The sequence below is a fragment of the Channa argus genome, chromosome 1, assembly GCF_033026475.1.
Source record: "Channa argus isolate prfri chromosome 1, Channa argus male v1.0, whole genome shotgun sequence".
Lineage (NCBI taxonomy): Eukaryota > Metazoa > Chordata > Actinopteri > Anabantiformes > Channidae > Channa > Channa argus.
Genome location: NC_090197.1, coordinates 45,588,614 through 45,613,855, shown reverse-complemented (window position 1 = coordinate 45,613,855; position 25,242 = coordinate 45,588,614). Strand labels below are relative to the sequence as shown.

The 25,242-nt window shown below is 40.0% G+C and overlaps 2 protein-coding genes across 8 annotated transcripts in view; one reads left to right on the top strand and one right to left on the bottom strand.

The window, feature by feature from the left end:
* The window catches only part of ablim1a (actin binding LIM protein 1a), a 37,233-nt gene extending 23,355 nt beyond the window's left edge, over positions 1–13,878 (bottom strand). For 2 of the 7 annotated variants that reach the window (XM_067525823.1, XM_067525815.1), the window contains exon 1: positions 10,294–10,708. In XM_067525823.1, the coding sequence (XP_067381924.1) occupies positions 10,294–10,384 (91 nt within the window). In that variant the 5' untranslated portion in view covers positions 10,385–10,708. Of the gene's footprint in view, positions 1–3,228; positions 3,461–10,293; positions 10,710–13,315 lie in introns of those variants that run through there. The other 5 variants (XR_010916263.1, XM_067525782.1, XM_067525806.1 and 2 more) reach the window with 5 other exon arrangements.
* A 338-nt stretch (positions 13,879–14,216) lies between these two features.
* On the top strand, positions 14,217–25,021 carry fhip2a (FHF complex subunit HOOK interacting protein 2). Its single transcript, XM_067525761.1, has 17 exons — positions 14,217–14,544; positions 15,595–15,673; positions 16,743–16,912; positions 17,178–17,282; positions 17,404–17,526; positions 17,664–17,852; positions 17,944–18,140; positions 18,365–18,479; positions 18,625–18,701; positions 18,806–18,998; positions 19,399–19,562; positions 20,252–20,398; positions 20,482–20,572; positions 20,998–21,141; positions 21,907–22,047; positions 22,536–22,639; positions 22,738–25,021. The coding sequence occupies exons 1-17, from the start codon at positions 14,500–14,502 to the stop codon at positions 22,847–22,849; spliced, it is 2,196 nt and encodes a 731-aa protein (XP_067381862.1). The 5' UTR covers positions 14,217–14,499; the 3' UTR covers positions 22,850–25,021.
* The last annotated feature ends 221 nt before the right edge of the window (positions 25,022–25,242 follow it).

The window sequence follows — 25,242 nt, the reverse complement described above, 5'->3', positions numbered from 1 at the left end:
TTGGTGGCCTTGATTTTGGACCATGAATCCAGAATAGTGTACAACCAATGTACTGGGAGAAGAGGAATTCAATTAAACAATAGATGAGAGATAAAAAGATCTAATGAAATATTCAGTTGCACAGCGCCTTTGTTACAGAAATATTCAAAGACAGAAGTAGCTGCAAAGAAGTGTGTGTGTGTGTGTGTGTATATGTATGTTTCTATTCGGTATGCATACTTTAGGCCCCAGATGTGTCTGCTTAAAAGACAACAAAACACACACACATACACACACACTTTTTACTCCCATATCTATCCATCCCAAGCACTTTTAAATTCTATGACCTCAATGAATATCAAAGACAAAATATGCCAACCATGAAATCCTAGAGGGGGATAGCACGTGTTTGGGGGAAGGTTTGGAGCTCTTTATCACCTCGACGTAACAAGAAGCTCTTAAACCCTCCCCTCCATGAATATTTATGGCTATGTTGGGGTGGGGTGCCCCCCACCCCACCCTGCTGCCCTGCCACCAGTGTCCCAGACAAAGCACTTCAAACACAGGCACAAATTGGAGGGGGGAACCCTATCGGTCTCCACCAGGCCCCCCAACCTTGAATAACTAATCCTCAGGGACCTGAGTTTTGAATAATGATCCGTTATGAATGGTTGAATGCCACAATGCAGAGCGTTTGTTGTTAAGCAGGTCCACAATAATATTAATACACTGACAAACACAGAGAAAGAGAGAGAGACTTCCAGTTCAGCCATTTAGCAGAGACGAGACAATGGTGGCTTCATGAACTCCAGAAGCCATTGTGTGTTTGTAAAAGTGGAGCAGTGAAAGGCCATGGCTCTTTGCTCCTCAATGACAGTCCCACACTCCTATGTCGTATTTCCTGTGATAATGAAACCAGGTGATGCCAGACAGGGAGGATGTTTGTTGACTAGCACAATGTAAGATTACAGTCTGTGTGTTTTTATATGATTCTCATGTCTCTCATGTTTAGATTAGCCTGTATGTTTTAGGTCTGTGACTGTGTCTCCCCAGCCAGCCACTTATCTCATCTGTATATTCTGGTCCTGCATGTCAGCTGTACAAACAGTGTGTGCATATGAGAGTGTGTGTTGCACTGATGTCTGTAAAAGGGTTTAGCTTCTCTTTCAGGAGCTAGACACTGGCAAGCTTCAAAGATGAGGCACCACTGCAGTTGTCTGCAGCACTCTGCGAAATCACGAGAGGCAGCTACAGAGGCACATGACATTAGACTTTCATACACAGCTCTAATAAGTTACTAACTACTTCAAGGGTATTCTTGGCTTTAAAAATAGGACTACAGCCTGCAAGCTGACAAAACACTAGCACTGCAATCCTGTTATTATGATTTATCATTCTGAGTGTACATTATAATTTAGAATTCGGTCAGCTGAGCAACCTGATGGTATTGAGCCCACCTGGCCTTAGAAAGGTGGCATGATGAGTTCCCTGGAGGATCCACAATGAAATCTTAGGTCAGGGAAGTTTTCCTTTAGCTTTCTGTTTAGAGGCCGAGACAAAAAAAAAAAAACCCAGATAGCTCCTGTCTCTGTCCATTTGCAAGAGTCATATTGCAAAGTTGTGGGTTAAGTCTGTGGAAAAGTTTCAGGAAGGGATTGTGGGACATGAACATGTGGCAGCCAGAGGTTACGGGTGTTCTGCCAGGACGGGAACTCTATGGCAAAGGCCCTTTTCTTTGTGGGCCAGTCAAATCCACATCAAAAGAACAGCTACAGAGCTGGACGCCGCCTACAGCCACCAAAACGCTGTCAGATACACAAACAATCCTACACGTTGATATCGGACAAAAAAAAAAAGAAAGAAAATCTGTAAACAAGTTTTTTTGTGATGGAAAGAATAGAAAAAATAGAAAAATATCACATGCCTACACATAGAGCACAAAGTCTGCTTGTCTACACAAGTTGAAAGACCCATTAAGCATTCACTGAAACGCAGGAGTAACATATGAAGCTGGTTAACTTGAGTCACTTTTAAGCGACTTTGATTAAAACATCTATTTTGATGACGTATAATAATCAGCTTTGTGTTAACTTCAACTGCAGTGAATTAAGTAAAAGGTGATGGAATACTTTTTCTTTGCAGCAATGATTTCTTAAGAATATTACGCTCAACACTCCCCAAACAAAGGCTACTCCAATTTCATTTCAAATCAAGTGTGTCAGATCATTGCTTCTTTTTTACAGCTTTTGAACAGCAGATTATTTTCTTATAGAAAATTGTTTCTGCGTTGCTGCTTGCTCTGAGTCACACTGACAGACAATGGTCAATCTCACGAGCACATGTCTCAGTAAATTGCCGGGAATGTTAATAGCGCAGGAGCCACCTCCCCCCGACTTCACCTAATTTAAACCCACACAGCTGGGCGACCTCAGTTATAGGTGAAAACAATCATCCCTCTTAGTTTAACAGGACACTATGAATGAGGCCACAACTGACAACAATGGAGTGTACCTTTTAGATGGTCACCATGGTAACGGCTGCAGACAGCGCGAGAAAGAGAGAGAGCGCGAGGGAGAGAGAGAGAGAGAGAGAGAGAGAGAGAGAGAGAGAGAGAGAGAGAGAGAGAGAGAGAGAGTGCAGGTCTATAGCGCAGCGCAGTGTGGATCCCTACACTGGTGCTCCACTTTTCATCTCTACATGCTTATTCAGCTCCTATACAAAGACAGTCAGTCTGTTTGAAGCAATAATCATCACGTTACAGCCCGGATTTTACATTCAGTGTCAGGCTCCTGTAAAATAAGCCAGATGCTTTGTTCCAACATACGTTTAAATAAAACTTGATGTTGCCCAATTAGGCAGACTCCAACCCAAGAGTCAGCTGCTAGATAGTGTTGAGAAGGGTGTAGCACAATCAAGTCTACAAGTATATGCTGAGACATAGAAAATGTACATTTTTAATGTATCATTAGTCATGGGTATTGGAAGCAACATACACCCACATATGGAGAACCATGTCCATATTACTAAAATTCTATCAAAAAGCCAGAGATCTAAAAATAAATCATACAGAGACTGAGGATTAAGTCAAACTAAACCTAATTCAAACAGCCAAACACAGCAGCACCAATTCAAGTTGACATGCTGCACATATCCACACACTGCAGACTGTCAACAACACGACACAAATCTCTAAAAATCTACACATCACACACACACACAAGGTGTCTCTGAAAATGACTGCTCAAATACCTTTTTCTTTGACCATGACCATTGGAATCCAGGTAAATCTGCACCAGAAACGCGTCTGAGAGTCAGTAACAGAGAGGTTGCAAGTTCCTTTTTGTAGTCAACACTGAGGAGCCAAAAAGAGCTAAGACACCACAGAGAGCGAGAGAGAGAGAGGTGTGGGCGCTGCTCAGCTCTCCTCCCGAAAACACAGCTACAGCTTGGGGTTTGCCTCCTGACTGTCTGCTTTCCTCCCATCCCTCTCCTCCTCCTCCTCTTCTGCCCACTCCTCCCCTCCTGCTCCCTCTCTCAGCCCCTCTGTTGTGTCAGCCGCCTCCTCATTGCAGCAACCAGGTGGCTGCTACTGCTGGTGCTGCTGCTTCTGTGTGACCAAAAACAGTAGCCCCAAATCCCAAGTCCCCAAAACAGACCCCAGTTTTAATAGAAAATACATATCACCTAGGATGATTATAAATACTGTATTTTTTTGTTCTGTAAAATGACTGCTGGATTTAAACAAATTAACTAATCTCAATGTAACACATTTTCAAAATAACTAGTTTAAAAAATGTGTTATATTTAACTTTCTTCATGTATGAAACATTCGAAAACGCATATTTGACTTAACTTATAAGTATAAGTAATGTGATGTCAGAAGTTCAACAAATCGAATCCTACAGGAGATTAACATTTTATCACGCTGCTGTGTGACACATACCTCAACACAGACTTTGTATTACCACAACAGGGCAGGAATTACTCTTTTCAGTGCAGTAATTAGCCTGCTGGGCTGAAAGATTGGTTCCATTTAAAAAAAAATTGTCAAACGAATACAAAAAAGGAGACTGCAGGGGTCTAAAGAATATCAAAAATAGCGTAAAGAAGTATAGAAATTTAGGTTTTTCAGTACTGTAACTGGAGATTATACAACCATTGCTATAAATAAAAGATGTATTAAACACAGTTCAGAAGATTCAGCTTAAACATGTGCAACACAGCAATAAGAAAGCTAGAAAATAGATAAAGATCAGATCCATTCAACACAGTCAATTGAATCAGCTTGCAAAAAAGTAAAGTCAGGCACACCTTGAGTGGCAGCCTACATTGTTAATGGAATAAAATATGGGATCCAAAAGGTCATGTAGTGTATGAGGGCTGCATTAATAGGCAAGAAGGACCAATATGTTTAAAGGTCAGATTTAACATGACCTCTTCCATTAGCTTTGTATTAATATCTTTAGTGCATCCTCTGGAGTCCAATTAGCGAGACTATAAGAAAACATGCTGACTGAGCCTGGTGAACACACCAAAGCTTTTAATATCACTTATGTCATCCTCAACTGTGGAAGATTAACACTGTGAGTCAAATCACTTCAGAGAATCAACGTACATAGTTTGTTGAGAGCAAAATTGTTACCAAATAAGTAAAATATACCATCTGTAAATAAAATGGGGAAAAAAAATAATGCAGCAGAAAGTTTTACTGCAAATATTAAATGAAAACCGAAGGTAAACATTTACACTACATTGTGTGCTGCTTTGTTTATTTCATTCGCACTATCTTAGTATAATATAAAGTTATAATCATTCATAACCAGGCTGATCCAGTTATGATGATCCACTTCCATATATTTTCCACGTACACCTGCAAGAAAAAGTAATAATGCTGTTTGCACTTTCCAGGTTCTCTCCATACATAAAGAGTAGCCACAGTACTGAACTCTCTCCATTTATAGACAATATGTCTTACTGTAGAGAGTCTTGAAGATTACTCTGTAACAATTTCCAAACACATTCAAATCAAAAACTCTTTATCGTAGGTCTTCTGAGATCTTTTTTGTAACGCAAGGCTTAGCTGATGCTACTTGAGAACGCTGATAGTGATTTTTAGTGTGTCATAAGTCGAGGTAGTTGGAACATACACCTCCATTCTCGTTTTATTGATGGGACTCCAGGTTTGCTAACAACTGGTTCCAGATGACATTTTTTACATCATAGTGTTTCTTTATTATCCCATTACTCTATTACCATCACTTTGTATGTTTAATAGATTTGTTCAGTAAAGAAATGAAGGATCATTACTGTTTGTATCTCATCAGGTCAGAAATATTGTGTTTGTTGATATTTGTGAATTTTATAAAGATCAGATCACATTTCATGACTATTATATGCAGAAAACTCAGTGCCATTATTTTTTCTTTTGACTGTAAATACAACGTATGAAATAGTTTTAAATTATTCAAGTCCGACTGACTAACCAGTAGACTCCTCCACAAAAAATGTGTCAATAAGGATTCTTGCTTGCCTCCTGGAGAGACACCAGCATTGTATGTTCATAGACACTTCAGTGTGTGAGAAAAAGAAAATATGATTTCAGAGGTAACCATGTCACACAAGCAGCAATTGAGGACAACACAGCCACTAATCTGTGTTATGCTCGAGTCTCACTGTACCTCTCCATGGCTGAGTAGGAGAGATAGTTTTGCATCAGCGCCACCTCTGTAATTGCTGATGCAGGCAGCACAATATGCATTCGGAATGCATCTATTCACTGCAGTGTCAACTCTGCCACCTGCTGGATGCACATCTAGGTGCATCAGTTTTCACGGTTGTGTTTTTTTCTCATGATGCTATGAAATCATGCCAGCAAGGCAGACGGTAAAAATAGTTAGTGGACGTTTCTTTAGCACTCCACCCTTTTTTATGAAGGGAGGGAAATGTGTAATATGTTATTGTGATAACCAAGGATTTCAAAGGGTTTTTAAAAAGACACATTTTCCAAATGTTGCTGGGTCAAACACCAACTACTTAAGAAAACTGGCGCTTTACAGTGTGGTTACTATCTGTTAATTGCAACACAAATATGTCCCCCTGGGGTGTGTAATGGAGCTATTATCATCTTGCCTCTTTTAATAATCGTTGTAAGAGCTGCTGGACAATCGTGCCACATAAGGCTTGCCAAAAGCAATTCCTGAGTAGCAAAGCCTATTATGCATGGATGAAAGGTTTTCTACTGTACTTGGCTCACCTGTGGATGATCTATCGCTGACTGTCCATTAATAACCTGGCCAGGGAACCACACACTGCACAGCTCTCACATCAATGCAGACTAAGCATCATATACCATGAGAATTTTATCGACAGTAAGAAAGGCCACTTTACAGTAAGACTATTGCCTTAGAGAGGGAACCCAGAGTCAGATTAAAATCTAAAAGGCCACATTTTACTATGTGAAAACAATGAACAGTTATGCCACACATATAAATTACAATTGCAGGATACCAGGCAACTACAAACACACAGACACACACACACACAGAAATTTATCTGAAACTGATGATAAATTGATTTTTACAAACCCATCAGATAAATAGCAGGGCAGGCAAAATTCTCAACTCAAGCCCTTTACTGACTTGCTTCTATTTTAAAATGGATTTTAAAACAGTTAGGCCCTTTTAAACAGCAATCCTGTGCAACCAGTTTTACTTTTTTAAAGTGTATTTCATCTTTGTTTTATTAACATTTCTGTTCTGTACCTACTCTGCATAAACAGATTATTATGTATATAAGTGATCTATTTGTTTTATTTACTTTTTACCACAACCTCCAGTAACCATAGAAAAAAATGTGTGAGGTATCACACCAGCAGTGATATAATGCAGTATTTTTTTACTTGGCACAAACGTTGAACATAATGTATGAACTTTCTTGGGCTTAAGAATCAGCAGCAGAGGTTTCCAGGAAAGGTTGACAATGTTTCTTTGTGAATTTGAAAGAAGAATTTTTCCAGTCCAAAACAAATTAAAGCAACAGGCTCCACAGAAGCTAGTGAAAATAAGCACAAATTGACTTTTAATGTAAGCCTCTGTGATCTTTAAACCAAGATCGGTTTACAGAAACAAGCCTTTCTTGGACCTGAGGTATTAGTCCAAATAAAAGTGTAACTGCTGGTGTCTGCAGTATTAACAAAAAACATAAGTGCCGAGCATGATGATTTTACTACTGTGGCTGGCATGCAGTCAGAAAATACATAAGGTCTGAAAATCTCGACTTGTCTACATGCCCATGTTGTAATCCTGATATAAGCCTCATGTTGCCTCCTCATGTACGGTTGCTTGGCTAAATGCAGCAGGTCTGCACTTGCATATGTGTTTCCATTATATAACTATGGAGAGGGTGGTGATTAATTTCATGACTATTTCGACATTTGCAGTGGGGAGTTTTTGGTCAGGTGGGTGTGGTTGCATAACTCATGCAAAGGAGCTATATGCACAGGTTGGATTGTGAAAAGCTTTGTCTGTCATCCAATTAAACTGAAGTCACTCACTTTTAGACACCTACTCAAAAACACAATGCAAAGCTTAGCAACCAAACTGTAACACAGGACTAATAAAACAACACCTCATAGCATTAAATTTACATTTAGTCGTTTAGCACATCCGATTATCCAAAAGCAATATTAAAATGAGCAACAAAGCAAGCAAATAAACTGCAATCAAAAAAATCTTTCAGTTTCGTGTGATGTTAGTGCCAGACAAAAAAAGAATAGAGATTTTTTTAGGGAGTAAATAAGAACCGATGTCTTCAATAGTTTTGGAACCGCTAATGAGGTTGCAGTATTGCAGTTATGGAGGTTGTGGGATCACGGAAGTGAAGAGCTTAGTATGAGCAAATTGTAACTGTTTAAGGGGGGAGGAGAGGGAAAACCCATTACAAACAAATGTAATTTTAGTTAAAAATGGCTAAGAGTACTTGACTCATTGCTTAAGCAATAATCATTAAAGCTGGCTGTTGTTCCAGTTTCAAGGCAGGCAGAGGTTGAATGGATGACTGCAATGGGAGATGGATATAAATAGATAGCTCTAGATACATTCTTTCTACTGTCCTACCTGTAGCGACATCATTCAGCCTCTCACTTAGGTAATAATCATTTGGGTTTAGGTTTGGCAGCTGCTCCATGTACTGTTTAGGAATGAGGTACAGGACCTCGGCCACATGTCCATCCTCAATAATGGACATGCGCTTGACAGAGCTCTTGCGTTTCACCCGGACGCGGTCGACCTTTTGGCTGCGGCTGGAGCTACACAGCTTGCCCAGGCTGTTGAGACTGGGCAAAGTGGGCATGGTGCCCTGCTCCCCTTCAGCTGTGCCACAGAGAAGGGTGAAGCACTGCAGGTAGACGTTGGCCACGGTGGGACTCAGACCCGCTCTAAAATCCAGTCAACATCAAGAATGAGGGATTTACACAGAGGCACATGATGGAAGGAAAGATGCCAAACCATGATGGGCAACTTCACAACAGCTCATCATTAATCCAGTAAGGCCGTTATTGAAAATCCTTTTGTTGGGATCCCTCCACCTGTCACTTCAGATGTGCAACAGAGGAAAGAAGTGAAGTGCTGATATCCACCTTGGGGTGAAGACGCGGCACAGTAGGCAGCAGCTATGACAAAGCACCCTGCTGCAGGTAGAGTGAGAAAGAAGCTTAAACTATGACTGTCTACAGCCCAAATGGCCTGGTGCCCTAAGCAGCTTAAGGCTGACGTCGAGCCTATGATTATCTTATGGGTGGGGCTAGGTACCTCTGAATCAAGGAGGCTGACTGCATGGTGTGAGTCTTCTACCTGTTGTGATTAATGCATCCCTATCCCTGCTCTGCTTTTTCACATCTGTCCAGTGCTACAATTTAAATCGAACTAAGTGACAGTAAACAACCAAATCCTCTCTGGGAAAATGATTTGGATGCATCTAGATTCCATTATGTTCATAAACTTTCTGTCTGTGTGGATGGAAGACCAAATGGAAGAACAGCAGTAAGATAAGATGAATGCATTTGACTATTTAGCATAAAAGTGAACCAAGACATGCTTTCAGGGTCGATTGCCTTGGGAGCCAGCCAGTTCTTCGCAAGGTCAACAACCAGCAGGGCAATTTCTGCAGCCAACAATACACAATCCCCTAGGTAATCATCTGCAGGATCCTTCAACTGTAACTAACTACATCAGCTGGAGTGGAAAAACTAGTAGTGGCTCTCCATTATCTGGTACAATTACTGAATAAAGCAATAGGATCTTGGAAGATTCTTAAGGTGGGAATCTGTAAACTCTAGAGAGTTTACAGACATTAGAATGTTGGGATGGATTTGTCTATGCAAAGAATACTAGAATGATTTATTGACAACCTGAATCCATAAAACCAACATGAATAAGATCCATTTACCTTTCTTTAAAGAGTGAGTTCAGAGTGAGGTAAGATTTTGGTCAACACGTCGTTGTGGGAGTTAATAAGATGGATAATGCAGAGGGAAAATAAACTGCACAGAAACTAGATAACCCCAAAGTGCTATGATTTTTTTTATGGCTTTGTAATAACAAAAACCAACAGTGACAGTATTGTCTCTAAAATCTGTAAACAAAGCATGGAAAAGAAGAAAAACTTTCCGTGACATCTAATATGTGTTGGACAGATAAAGTTATCACAAGTATCTCCTTTCTTCCACTAAATGAAACAAACCATCGAAGTGCACAGTCATAATTAAAAATACAGCAGAGAATGACAAAGCAAAATTTCATTTTTATCTGGAGATGTAGGGCTTGGTCTGCCCCCAGACTTCATAAATGTTATCTTTATCTGACAGACATAGGCTGGCTTAAGCTCGACGAGGTTTAACAGTATTTACACTAATACGGTTCATGACTCATTTGTCTTAATTTATGACTAAAACCTTAACTCTCCCATTCAAAAAGTTTCATTTCAGAGAAACGATATAGTATGGTAGTGAAGTATAAGCAAGAAGACACCCACACACAGAAACACATGGACCTGAGGGTAGCTAAGGACATGCTACTCTGCTGCAGTGAGGCACTGCCCTCCAATTGTCATCCACTCTGTGGTAGCTTTGACAAAACTACCCACACACTCGCAAATCAAGGCATACACACTCAGAAAACAAGATTGCTGTCTCTGCACACACAAGATCGTCATCGCGCACAAAATACATCCTAAACATCTTCATAGTCTTATTAGTTTTTGGATCCTGCTCTGCTATGTCAACAAAACACACACCCCTGCTTTGTTTCCCCATCTTACCATCCAGTCCGAAGCAGGAGGTGATTTTTTGGGCATAGTTGCAGAGCCCATCGTAGCCAGGCTGCTCCTTCACTGTATCGCTCTCCTCCATCTCTACACATTCCCACACACACCGTCCCGTCCAGCAGCGATTTCACTCTTTCCCTTGCTCATCAATTATTCAAGCTTCTGCCAGGGCACATGCATGCGCACATATACAAACCTTGATATTCTCACATACGATTACCAACCACATACACAGACACACATACAGAGAAAAGTGCTGATGCAGAGGGTCCTGCTGAGCCTGAGCAGCCCTCTCCAGTGGTCAGATAAGGAGGAGGCATCACATTTTGCTGCAGAATGGAGTCATGCCTTGTTTTTCATCCACCATTGATCATCCAGATTACACTGCAGTGTAACAGGTACGATGCACAGGATGGGCTAACCCTGCTCAGGGGAAGGGCGGGGTGGACAGGAAGTCAGAGCAGGGCAAAACTGGAGATGTACAGGGTGTCAGAGGGAGGACTTTCTTTTCTTTCACTCCCTTAAAGCTTTCCCGATATCAACAGGATTACTTTAGGATCTGGTTACTGAAAACCACCTCTACAATATGGGAATTACACAGAGTGAACACAGGCCACCTCCACTTTTGTAACAATAACATTATTCTTTTCTTTTCAAGCTAATAATTCATGATAATTTGGATTTGCAAAGGAATATGAAAAATAAATGTAGTTTAATCTTTAAAAATAAAATAAAAAAGGTTTTCTGCATATATGTTGTAAAATTAATTTATGTTTATTATGTCAAATCAATAAAAAATAAAATAAATTATGAGATGCCAACGTACACAACAGCCCCGAAGTAATGGAAAACTAAACAACAACACAGGCTCACACAAATGAGAACTCTGTCCAACATGTTGTTTCAAGATTTTGTGGTGGAGAAGAGATAAATGCCTTAAATAGACCAAGAAGACTAATAAACTCACTCACATACATTTAGCCAACAAAAACAGCAAAGACCGAAACAGCCAGCAATCATAACAAATGAAGCAATTATGTTAAAAGGCATAACTGTTGTACAGGTTTTGGGTGAAAAGCCCAGGACCAAGAGTGCAAATGTGCTGTGCATAGAGTAATTTGATAAGAAATGCTCACATCATCACTCAAATGGCACGAGTGACCTTGAGAAATGCACCTAACCCCACCAGCCTCACCTCCCCCACCACCATGGAGCTGCTCAGTGGTGGTCAGATTAATGGCTACAAATGAAAGTGACTGCATAGCTTGAGATAAAATATAGTATGTGCTCTGTAAACATCACCAGGATAATAACTTTTTAGTGTTTATTTTTAGAAAATATTTATTTTAAGTTTACCCCTCAGAAAAGGACACAGCCCAGTAAATATGATAACACAAAGCCCAGATAGACCAGTTTGTCTGCGAGGATCTGTTACAAGGTGGGTGACTAATGGAAGAGCATCACTACCAAGGTAAAAGCTGATGGGCCAGTGGAGATAACAGGGGTGGGGAGTTGGCAACTGTAAGACTGAGAGCCCAGTAATGGCTAGTGCTCAATGAACAGCTGAGGGAGGGGTCACTAATCATAAATGTACACAGAGATGGGAAATAGGAGTTAGATGAGCCAACATTTTTTAATGGGTGCTAATGTAGAACACTAAAAAGAACGTAACCAGAGGTAAAAGAAGTGTAGGCTGTTTAAAGTATAAGTACCTAATATTAAAACTTTAAACATACAAATTCAAGGAAAATGTCCATTAATTTTAAGTGCTGCATCACAACTGAAAAAGGAAAGCAGATCCTCACAATTGAGGAGCTGAGATTGGAAAAATGGGATAGATAGTCTATGGTCAATATGTGTGATTTGACATAGTGTTAAATAGATAACATTTTTGTAAATTTGCCTTGTTTTATACCCTCACATTTGTCAGGCGAACACAGAGATAATTAGCACTTCACTACTGTACATCTGTGGGGTGTACCTCTCATGAATAATGATTGACTGTTTGCAGGGGCTCCAGTGTGCTAATCAGATCTCTGTACCACAGGGGGGCTGTCAACTGGTGGGCTCTGAGCTCCATCAATCTTCACCAGCAACCACAGTGGACAGATACAGTATAGGTCAGATCAGTGATGGGAGGGGGGGCGATGAGTTCAAAGCAATCTTGCTCCTTCAAAAATTGTTGATGTTTTGCTCCCTAACAGTTGGATGAATCCACCTCCAGATTCAGTATACTGATCTTGAGGTCACGTTCAAACCAGCTGATCACAACTTAAAGCCGGAACAGCTGGCAGCTGTTTATATTTCATTTGTAAGAGCAGACAGTTACCTGACACAAATCCAGTAAAGCAAAAAGGTGCACCTGATGGGAACACACACCTGCACTGTTTGCATTTGTCAGTGGTTTTATGCTCAGCAAGAAATCTTCTCAACTCAGCTTGGAACTACTGCACCATGTAACAACTTCAATATTGTTGTTTTTCCCACAAACATGGAAAGATGGTCTAACTTCACCAGATCCAGAAGTGATCCTGAAGTTACTCAACACACGTGCAGTCAGTGAATAATATAATCCAAACTATATGCACCCAGTTTTCATCTAGGTGATTATCAGGGTGTGTGTGCATTTTTCTAAACTAATGATATGGACCATGCCTGATTAAAGATAATGTCAAAAGTTAAAGATGCTTTATTATCACAGCTGTTATTTTTAAATAGAACGCTCTTTTTATAGGTTGCATCAGTGTGCACACTATTCATATGAACAAAATAAGTTATTGGCTGTCGAAAAGGCTGCAGCAGTGGAAGCTGTAGTTTCAGCTATGCACCGGTGTAACCTACTTAAATAACACTGTCCTTATCACAGCCTGATCCTCCCGAAACACGACGAAAATGGGCGCCTTTCTCTGTTGCACCCATCTTTGAACCAAGAACCCCCCCCCCCTCCCAAAATTAAGAGATTTTTTTTCCTTCTACATGTATTGTTATGAAGGCTTCTGCGGCAAAAGATACTCACCTCTAGCAGACATGCCCGGTAGGTAGAGCCTCTCTTTCTTTGCCGAAATTTACAGGAGGAGATACCCTGGTGCAGCTCTGAGGGAGGGGAAAAGACCGGCTGACAACCTGGTGTTAAATATGCTTTAAGTTTTTAGCTGTTATTTGATGGGTTTAAAGGCAGGGAAACATACAGCCTGCGATTTTGTGGAGCAGACTAGGCTCCGCGATGGAGAGAGCACTTTCCAGCGGCAGGGCGTGTCCTGGAACAGACAGCATCCTTCTTATTTTCCAACTAGTTTATGTCCATATTTGAACATAATATCACACAATTACGGAGTTATAAATGAAATCTTTCTTCCAACACCTTGCCTGCAGCTGCTGTCGGATCACGTAAACGTTAACCGGCCTGCCTACTTTTAGTCTGGGATGACTGTGCTGTTCTTGACGTGGTAGTAGACTGAAACCATAAAGTTGACAGGCACCGTGGAGCAATCACTGTTCTTTTTTCTCTTCCCCCCAAAATAATCCGACTGCTTTAAGGCAAATATTTGGCAATCTCCTCATCACGTGGTCTCTTTAACTTTTCTCCTAAAAGCAGTGACACTTTGAGCTCATCCCTATGTGGGAAAAAACACTGAAATAGACCAAATCAATGCATATCGGATGCGTATTAATGCATATAAAGGATCATCGGCTGTTTAACAGCTCATTTTGCCCTACGGTGCCGGGTTATTTAAATCCCATAGTCTACTTGATTTTATATTGGAATTGGAACTATAGATTGTTTGTACCACATAGAAATTACTGATTGTTCACCCCTCGATGAGTATATTTGGTTCTCTCTCTATTTGTATGTGTCGATAGTCACCAGTGATTATTGGACTGTGTCTTGTGTTTCTGCGCCCCCTGGTGTCTGGTAGCAGTAACGTTAGCGGTTGGCGAGGGAAGTGCCACCGTGTCCACAGTATGCTGCTTTAGTCTGTGGACGTCTTGTTTACAGTGGTTCAACTGGGCCTGTGAAGTCCTGTGGTGTCCTGTGGTCAGCAGCGTGTTACGATTTTATTGCTTGCTATTTTTTTTCTTTCGTTACAAGGGTCATTATATGAAACCTCCAATCTGGATCGAGGCGGTGGCAACAGGAAGAAGAAGATAGAGGAATTCTCTAGGTCTTCTCGGGAAAAACTTGTCCAATCGAAGAACAAAATGTTCTCCAAATTTACATCCATTCTCCAGCACGCTGTGGAAGCGGTGAGTTTTTACCGAATCGTAAATGTGTCCAGTGGCTTGCTTTTGTATAGCGTCTGTTTTGGTTGAAGGGGGCCTTTGGTCATCCAAACATCACATATCGTAACGTCAGCTTTGGAAATACATTGCTAACTAGCTAATTATGTTCAGCCCAAGCTAGCAGCTAGAGTTTTGTATTGGTGTTGTCAGTTTGTTTGGATTTTCTTGTTTATACCATAATGTAACATTTGTACTTGTTTTACTATTCAGTTATGCCGTTGTCAAATTCTCCATATAACTGTTGTCTTCGCTGCAGCCAGTAACCTGTGCAAAAGCTAATGGTAGCTTAGCAAGTTGAGCTAGTTACCGTTAATGTTAGCATTGGCAAGCTAAGCTAACGCTCCAGTTATCTGTTTTGTCTCAGACAGCAGGATTCTGTCATGAGTGGCGGTGTGGAAATGGTTGGACGGCCACGTAGCATGTTACACACACGTTAGGGTTTACTTAAATAAAGGGGAAGTCTGGGGTCTAACATTATCGTTTTTAAGCAGCCCAATATTAGCAGCCATTTAGCCAGCTAGCTAGCAAACCAGCTGGCAAGACCCCAGCGGTAACCTGCCTGTTACCCGTTCTCAAGCTGCTTTATGTTTAGGGCTTCAGACAATAGACTTTAGGTAGGTGACTGAGATCAAACACTTTTGGCTAAAATTAGCGTGTTGGTTTATACATCTGTCCTATTGATTGTTGGTTTATGTAACCATATTGTAGATTTAAATAGCGTAAGAATTCCTAGTTTTAACGTTACCATTTGATCAAACATTTTAAAAACGCCTGCGCTGTGCATTTGTTAAACCATCCAATGTACCACACAATAGAACCTTTAAAAAATGATTCAATGTCATTAGAATTTGCAGTTTGAAGATTCACTCAGTCAGTTTTTTTTATTAAACATATCTTGTTTAGCTGAGTCACTTGATTCACATTTGATATTCACTGGTGTGAATATTAGAGGTGTAACTTTAACCCACTGGTATGAGAATGCATTATATTTATGTTTACAATTTTTCTTTGCAGCTTGCCCCATCGCTGCCATTGCAGGAGGACTTTGTCTATCATTGGAAGGCCATTACACATTACTATATTGAGACTTCTGGTAAGAAAAGTCTTAAAAGAATAGAGAAACACTTGGTATGATCATGATATGCACCGAGGTAGATTTGATTGTTGTGGAGATTTAAAGGTGTCTATGTCATTTGATAGTGTTATGTTTAAGAACAGTGACTGGAAACTATGCTTGATCATAAGTAGTTTATACTGTATGATACCATAACAGATGAGTGTTGTTTCACGGCTAATCTGCTCATTATTTCACTTGTCAAAATTTAATAGGTAAAGCATTTTCTTGAACTCAATTGAAAAATAGGCAAACAGCAATATGTTTTAGTGTTGTGCCTCTAGAAATAATTTGCTCTGTGTTTGTGTCAAGTGGTGTCTAATGCAGTATGTAAAATATTTTGAAGCTATTTGAACTGACTGACTTAAATCTTGTCTCTTTCGTGTGTGTGTGTGTGTGTTTACACTAAACAGATTCTTAGCAGCAGTTCTCCTAGTTAGGCTAATTTAACATAATTCAGGCTGCAGAGCTTATGGGGTTTTTATGTACTTAAAGCTTTAGGTAGCCGTGCTTGTTCATGTAACTACTGAATTTGCAGACATTACTTGAATGAATGTGACCTCTCATTTAGTGGTCACTTTTTAACAGCCTGACAGCCTTTGTCAATCCTCAGCAGAATCAGAAAACTGTTTAATGCCATGTACAGTTAAGAACACTTAACAGTTTATTATTATTATTATTTCCCTCTTGTAACTTATTTTTTCCCTTTTACTTACTGGGTTATGCTGATGTCACTGCGTAAACAGACTTTTTTTTACTGTGAAGCTGTTTAGGGTACTGTTGACAGCGTCAGCAGTATAAGCTTGCCATACCCGACACTAGGTATTGACACTGATTGTGAAATTTTACATACATGTATTTTTTTTTTTAACACGCACAACAAATGTTGGGTTGGAGTGAAAAGACTGTTGCATTGAAACTACAATGCTTAGTTTTTCCTAAGAGCGTGAGCCAAAAAAGAACGGAAGAAGGGAAAAGCAATGTAGAGGTTAAATGATAACGTTGCATTTTATGGATCACACTTAAATTTTCTCTTTTCTGCTGTTAGATGACAAAGCTCCAGTCACAGACACCAACATCCCATCCCACCTAGAACAGATGCTGGACATCCTGACCCAGGAGGAAGGGGAAAGGGAGTCTGGAGAGACAGGACCCTGCATGGAGTATCTCCTACACCATAAGATTCTGGAGACTCTTTACACATTGGGCAAAGCAGATGTAAGACAGTCTGGCTTTACTAACTAGCTCCAGTAAATATAAGGATATGGTATCTGTACAAGTATATTTTATATTGAAGGAAATATGTTATAAGTCAAAAATGAGAATTGTGAACACGAGCCCATGGAGTTGTCAGAGGACTGAATGTAAAATAAATGATTGCATGTGAATACACACTTGCACAATTAGTCATTATTATTTGCTGCATTTCCACCCAGGATGCGGGCACAAATATTTTATTGGATTTTGTATGATTTCACATTAGTGTCCTCCAGGGATGAAGCAGCAGGTCCTTGGTTTCTACACAAAGCTTCTGGCGCACATTCGTCAGCCTCTCCTGCCACACATCAATGTCCACAGACCTGTACAGGTTAGATCTCTTGCATTCTCAGTGCATTTTTGATCCTTTTACAAAAATTATTTTCATAACGGAGAGGTTACTTAGTAGTTATTTTGTAACATTTTATCCTGTACTGTGACACGTCTGTCAGAAACTGATCCGTCTATGTGGGGAGGTATTGGCTGCTCCTACAGAAAATGAAGAGATTCAGTTCCTTTGTATAGTGTGTGCCAAACTGAAGCAGTACCCATACCTTGTCAACTTCTTCCTTGAGGTTGGTTGCTATAAAATAAAAATATAATAGTTGAACTGCACATTCATAAATATTGATGTTTACACCATATATAATATATTTTTAAAAAAATTACCAGTTGATAGTCGAGAAAATTTCTTGTTTTGTGATTTTCTCAGAACAAGTCAAAGAGACCTGAGAGAGCAGATGCGGTGAAGGAGAATGTTTTGGCCCCAGACACCGGTCAGACTGATTACTCAGAGGAGCCACAGGCTGCAGTTGCTGCCTCCACCTCTAGTCCAACCAACAGCAACAATAGCAGCAATTACAATCTAGTCACCTCCCTGCTCAACCTCACAAAAAGCCCAGTGAGTAACTCATCAGGTAATCTTTATCTCTTCTTTCGCTTCAGAGATTGTATTCATGACCCTTGTTTCTATCTAACTATCATCTATTTAGGATGGCAGGATAGTGGTGAAGGCATGTGAGGGGCTTATGCTGCTGGTCAGTTTGCCAGAGCCTGCTGCTGCCAGGTGTCTAACTGAAAATACTGAGCTCTGTGAGCTGCTGACTGACAGGTTGGTGTCCTTCTACAAAGCCCTGCCACAATCCATGGACCCCTTAGACATTGAGACAGTGGAATCAGTCAACTGGGGGTAAATATTTTTTTCGTTTTTACTTCCTAAGATGACATTTTAAAGGGCACTTAATTTTCAACTTACTTCCAACTTGGCTTTAGTTGTATATGTACATTAATGCTTTTAAACTTTCATCTAACCTCCTTAAATTAAACAATTTCTCTGCTTCTAGCTAAAAAACTCACCCTATCTAATATATACAAAGTCAAATCTAATATTTTACCTTTTCTTCCCTCTTTCAGTCTGGATGTATATAACCTGAAGGAGGATGCTGCTATCTTCACAGGGAAGAGGGCTCTCATCTCCTTCCTGTCCTGGCTCGATTACTGTGACCAACTCATCAAGGAGGCTCACAAGGTCCTTAACCAATGCAGACTCACTTTTGATGTTTCATAATGTAGTTAGAATTGACAGAATAAAAGAACTTGTCTCCAAAGAAGTTTTTGTGTCTGAGACTGACAGATAGCTGAGCTACTTTTCTTTTTTTTTTCTTGTATTCCAGTCAGCAGCTGCAGTGATGGCTAAAGCAGTGAGAGAGAGGTTCTTTGTGTCTGTGATGGAGCCACAGCTAATGCAGACGTAAATCCTGTTTTCACACATTAATCATACTGTATTGAAATTTATGTCTGTGTCATTTGTCATGGCTTTTTAGTAATATGTGGCATATTTGTGGGTGCACATAGGTCCGAAGTGGGAATTCTGACCTCCACAGCTCTGCTGAACAGGATCATCAGGCAGGTGACATCAGAGGCTCTTCTGCAGGAGCTGGTTTACTTCCTGCTGGGGGAGGACAGAGAGCCAGAAACTCCTGCTACAATCATTCAGTGTCCACTGAGACACAGACTCATCGAGCACTGCGACCACTTGTCAGATGAGGTTCTTATCGCAGTTATTTGTACCCAGTCACACTAATGAGTGAATCCTAAATATGTTTTATGTCTAGATGATGAAACACTTTTAGTACACCTTTTCTTGATCACATTTAAAAATGAAAATCAAGTTTTTAATTTCTCCTTGTTAAAGTATTCAAAAGTACAAATGGCCAATCTGCCCCAAAATGATTTTGATTTCTAGTGAATCATATGATTTACCAAAAGCACATGAATTGTAATTAGTATCCGGACAGAACAACATTTTCATCTCACAAAAGAGAGATGAATCATCTCTTTCATGTTAATCCATCACTGCCTACTTTTCTGTCAGTGAGCAAACACGCGGCATGTTGGTGTGTGTTGATAGTTGGAACTAAGCCTCATGCCTTCATCCCTTTTCGCAGATCAGCATCATGACGCTGCGGCTTTTTGAGCAACTGATCCAAAAGCCCAACCAGCACATCCTTCACAGCTTGGTGCTGCGTAGCCTGGAGGAGAGGAACTACCTGGAGAACAAACCGCAGGAGGAGCGCGAGCCCCTTGAGAACGGGCAGCCCCATGATGCCGTGTAAGGGCCTGTCTCCCCTTAGAGCTGACGCTGAGCTGCCTGCTTTACGTACACTTTCTGGAAAAAATCTTTTGCACAAACACACAAGTGGAAATAAAATGAATGCATCAACTAGCTGTGTTTTTCAGATATTCTGCCACTCTCTGCACATTATTCATAAATGTTTGTCTCAATCGGTCAGGATGCCCATGATTAAATGGGACTTTAATAATTCAAGTTGTCTACCTAGTATCAGTTGTCACAATTCAGGGAAATGAATTTTAAAGCTGTAAATGTCCAATAGATCAAAAGTCTTAGTTTTATGTCATGAGACATTTTACCTTGAGCCCCATGAAACAGGAACCATTATACTGACATTTTTAACCAATGCAAATAATTACTAAATAAATTAGCTTGGGCATGTAGTTTATACACATCTTTCCAGAAAATGTTAATTTTAAACCTCTAAAAGGAAATTTGCCAAGCTGAGCAGACCATCAAAGCTATAATCCTACAAGGTTCTTTTTCTATCTGCAAAATTGACTTTTTAGTATTTAATCCCGTGGGTTTCTCATCAGATTTGTGCATAATGTAATGCAAAAGTCTCTTAAATGAAACGTTTGAATTTTATTGTACTGTGTTTATTTTGTTACCACTTTAGAAGCAGTAGTAATAAGTAAGCCTGACATTCTCATGTTTTCTTTCTACAGAGACCTTGAAGAGGATCCACTGTTTGGCGATGACCTTTCTCCAGACAGCAGACTTTCTAGTTCTGACTGGCTCGGCTCCTCTCCGCCACAGAGTCCCGATCACTCGAAGACTGACGGAAAGACCGAGGTCCACAAAATTGTCAACAGGTGAACCGTCTGCTTAAATGCGTCCTTACTCAGCCTGCTGCCTAATTTTTAAAGTTCTAACTCCTTAATGCTGCTTAATACAGTTTCCTGTGTTTGGTGCCTGATGAGGCCAAATCATCATATCATGTTGAAGGCACGGGCTATGACACCTACCTCAGAGATGCACACAGACAGGTGAAGTCCTCCTCACTAATATATGTAGGGCTGTGCTTGTTTTGGTAAACATAAAATCACTATGTCTGTACTGATGCCTACAGTTTGAGCTTGTTACAGATTACTAAAGCATACTTTGGGATAAATTAAATATGGATTTCAAATAAAACCTAAACATAATAACTTTGTACATTCAGCTGGTCCAATGTTTTTTCGTCATCAGAAACAAGATTTAGAATTGTATACCTATAATTTATAAAGGTAAAAAGTCTCCATCCCCTTCATAAATTATTTAAGAACTAATTTCTGATGAAACATTTGTTTCTGCATTAAATATAAAAACACTTTAGCACACGACTGCATGTTTTTTCCTTGTACAGTTTTTTACGTTTGCGCCTACAGTTCTGTGCATTGTCCTCAGCTATTTTTCTGCTTGTCCTACTCAGTTCAGGGATTATTGTGGCGTTTGTCAGCGGTGGGACTGGAGGGGAGTTCCAAAACCATTTGAGAAGTGTAACTTGGAAATCCCATTCTTCGAGGGTCATTTTCTTAAGGTGCTCTTTGACAGGATGGGTCGCATACTAGATCAGGTCAGTTTGATCCAGCACACAGTAAACATCTGTAGTGCAGAACCACCACACAATTCACTGCAGAAATTTCTGTTGCATTGTTTAATTCACCAATTGAAGTCAAAGTCAAAGTCAAAGTCGCCGGCTTTTGGCACTGCAGGTACCCTTCTGCCACAACTCTCCCCGTTATCCGGGCTCGGGACGGGCACCAAGGTTGCCCTTGGTGTCTGCATGCCAACCCAGTGCTCTACCACTGAGGCCCCCTTCACTTTTTTCACTCAAATCCCTTATTTTCAGCATATCAGTTTTTAACTGATTGAATGTTTCCATGCAGTTCCCCACAATTATTTCTTACTGCAATTATGAGTAACCAAAGTCTTCTTGCTATCAGCACAGCTCAGAAAGATGCTTCTTCTAATTAAACACAGAGAAATAAAATGGAAAAAATTAAAAATTAAATAAGCTGCAAATTTTTGTCATAAATACAGAACCATGATGATGACAGAACCAAAATGGACTTTTTGACAGCTCATCTGTTTTGTGTTCTTTATTTGAAAAATTAGATTTGCGTTTGATCGTTGTATTAATTGTGGAGTCTTTTTTTGTTTTTGTTTTTGTTTTTTTACATTTAGAATGTGAGACTTTATTTAGAATATTTATGGCTCTACTCAGTTCATTTTCATGTGATTATTTGAAACTTCCTAGTCCAGGTCAATTGCAGCTTTGGTGGCCTGTATGGTGTTTCTTATTTTATTTTTTAAATTTTTAATCCCTTCTGTCCTCCAGCCCTACGATGTCAACCTGCAGGTAACCGCAGTGCTGTCCAAGTTGTCTTTGTTACCGCACCCCCACTTGCATGAGTACCTGCTGGACCCTTACATCAGCCTGGCACCTGGCTGCAGGTCTCTGTTCTCTGTCATCGTCAGGGTAAGACTCCAGCTGCATTACACAGTGATAGTTAAGAGCAGATACTGCCAGGCCCACACCAATCACTGTGTGAAATTTCTTGATTAGCTTTTGTAATGTTTTTTGTTATATGTAGAGGGAATGTTTCACATTGTTTCCTAACGAAAATGAAATTGAAATTAACTGTCTTCAAATCTTACATCTCAATAATCTGATGAGCATTCCGCTACTCAAACTCCTTCTTACAGGATGTACACCACCCTAAACAGGTTTTTTTTCTGTGAATCTGTCCAAGTAGCTAACATTCTTTGAAATCTAGCCCAGTGTGAGACACACACTGCGTAAACAGCAGTTTAAGAGGCTGGTGGAAGCAGCTAATTTTCTTGCTGATGGTCATGTCTGTTGATGCTAATTACAGTAATGATTAAGTGATTTTGCAACCTTATCTGGCCATAGACTAAGTGCTGTTTCATGTTGGTAATTGCTTTATGGTTTGTTGTCTGTTTTAGGTGGTGGGAGATCTCATGTTGAGGATTCATCGCATTCCAGACTTCACACCCAAACTGCTGCTTGTGAGGAAGAGATTATTGGGTCTAGAGCCAGAGGGCATTAAGTATGTACCTCCATAATCTCTGGTTCAATGCACTTGTGTGCCGTGTTAGATTCTCTTTGATGCTTTTCATCTAACTTTTTCTCTTCTTCGTCTTTAAGCATCGACCACATGACTCTGCTGGAAGGGGTGATTGTACTGGAGGAGTTCTGCAAAGAGCTGGCAGCCATTGCCTTCGTCAAATACCACGCAGCTGCCTCATCCTCGCCCTAATTTTTATTGCTGTTCATCCATCTGGCTCTGCCAGGTGGGATAGGCCAGGACTGAACTGGGCCTTTTGGGGTGTGGTGGCACCGGTAACACAGGGTTGGCAAAACATTATCACTTACTGCTCATCCCTGTGAAAGTCCAGACAGGTGGGTTCCATCTCTTCACCTCTTCTGGCCTCCCAGGCTTCACTAGAAAAGACTTTGGTCTTGTTTCTGAGCAGGTCAGAGCACAGGCACTGCCCAGCCTGCAGAGGAATAAGAGGAGGAGGATGGAGGTGAAGGTGCAGATGTTCACTGGACTCCTTCAGCCTCTGCATTTTCTTACACTGCCCTCCCCTCCATCTCTCTTTCTCACCAACCAAAGTATGATTAGCCTGTAATTGTTATGTCAAGGAGGAAACATGTTTTAATTTATTTGCTGTCTCATTATTGCCCATTTGTTCACATCTTTGCCTTAGTGTGGAATCACACCTTTCAGTTACAGGACGTTGTTTCCTTTTGAAACATTAAATCCTAACCCCTTACGTGTTGTCTGTTTGAAGACAAATCTGCTCACTACCTTTAGGCCCTATATGTACTTGTAGTTACATAAATACTGAAACTGTACTATACTCATTTTAAATGCCAAGTCCTCATATTTATTTGTTTGCTTTAAGGTTGCCTTTTTAAGCAGTACCGTATTAAGATGGAATTAATTTAAATCAGTCAGCTTCATGATTCACTGAGCAAATACTCTTTGTTTCCCTTGTCTTTCCTTGTGCTGTCAAATCTCATCTGTAATTATCACCCAAAGATGTCACCATCCATCATATTTTGGTCAAAGAAATGGTACATTTTGCAAATGTGAATTTGCACAAAGACTTTATGGCATGATTTTGATTCCGTGTCTTTATAACATTTTTCTCCAGACCCAGTGTTGCATTTTTCACCGACCCCAGTGTTTTAACCAAGTGATACTCTACATTAATTTACTACACACACACAACAGTTTTAATTATTAGTTTGTTTTAATGATGGGACAGTAGAGAGAAACAAAAATCTTGATTTTTATTGACAATTTCTTGTCAGTATTACAGTATTTCATATTAAACTGAATGATGAGGATAAGCACCCCTGGTGCTGTGGTATTGTTAGAAGAGGTTGTGTATTGTCTGTGTGTCTGAGGAGCCACCCAGTAACTTCAAATCCCTTCATAGATCAATGATTGATTACGTGAGATTTAAATTAAGATGCTATGTAACATAACTTCAGTACTTGTCTTACTTGTCCAGGGTGAATGTTTCCATAACTGATAGGTGTTTGGCGATGTCCGTGTGTGACTCAGCGATTACTGTGGAGAACAGAGACATTCATTGAAGCAATGAAGCCCTGCTCTTGAGCCTTTTGTTCCCCCCCATCACTCGAGCACATTATGCAACTGTTTGCATGAAATTAGATTTGCATCCTCATCTGTGTTCATAATGTAAATGTACCCAACAAGCTTTTTTTTTCCCCCTCCAAATGTATTTTTCATAAACTAAAAGACGTACCAGTATGTACCAGGAGTAGCATTTCTATTTTAACAGGTAACTGTTTTTTAATTGGCAATCATGCACATTTTGTAATCAACTCTGTCCAATATTTTCTGTACAGTTGTATATTGTATGTGTACAATAGCAATAGAGATATACTACCTGGTGTATATGCATGCTTCTGCATTACTTTTTGTTGCTGAAAGAAAAGGAAAAAAAGGCAGTTGAGCCATTTTTGATGATTCTTAGCACTGTTGATGGAAGACACTGACAGGGAGATTTTATGCCTTACTTCACACTGTGGAACTGAGGACTCTGAGATTGTTGTGTAAGAGCTTTCTGCTTCACTAATTTGTCTTGATCTTATTACGCTTTTGTCTCTTGTGTTACATAGACTTTGTTTTGCTTGTAAAGATATACAGGACTCTTAGTAGTCAAAAATCTGATGCCAATCTGATTTTTTTGTGTGTGTCAACTCAGACCAATCATTGTATCATGTTGCTGCGGTTAGCATCTCAATTGCTGCTTCACTCTGATGCAGAGTAAAATTATACTTCTGTTTCAGGATGTTTTATTTTTATGATTGTCCAAGGCATAACTGAAACCTTTAAAGTAAGCTGCATGCTTGTTCCTCATGCCTCTTAAAGAAATCAGAAGTGATCACTGCAGACTTTGTTTTTAGTCATTGGTTCATTTATTCTTCACCATCCACCTTCATTTCATCACTGCAGTTATACACGTGTTTTTGGTTTCGTTCAGGATGGCTTGGTTCTTTTACATTCTCCGTCCCAATTAAAGTTCTTCAGCAAGAGACATGGTCATTCTTTAGGCAATTCAGTGTGTTTTGTCTTGTTTTTATTATAAAATGTCTGTACAACAAAATACA

Bases quoted from the DNA above. Each gene is read 5' to 3' on its own strand.
- fhip2a (XM_067525761.1), top strand. From the start codon at position 14,500: ATGTTCTCCAAATTTACATCCATTCTCCAGCACGCTGTGGAAGCG. The intron at 16,913-17,177 runs GTAAGACAGTCT...ATTTCACATTAG, and splicing joins ACACATTGGGCAAAGCAGAT to TGTCCTCCAGGGATGAAGCA. The intron at 20,573-20,997 runs GTGAAGTCCTCC...TGTCCTACTCAG, and splicing joins TCAGAGATGCACACAGACAG to TTCAGGGATTATTGTGGCGT.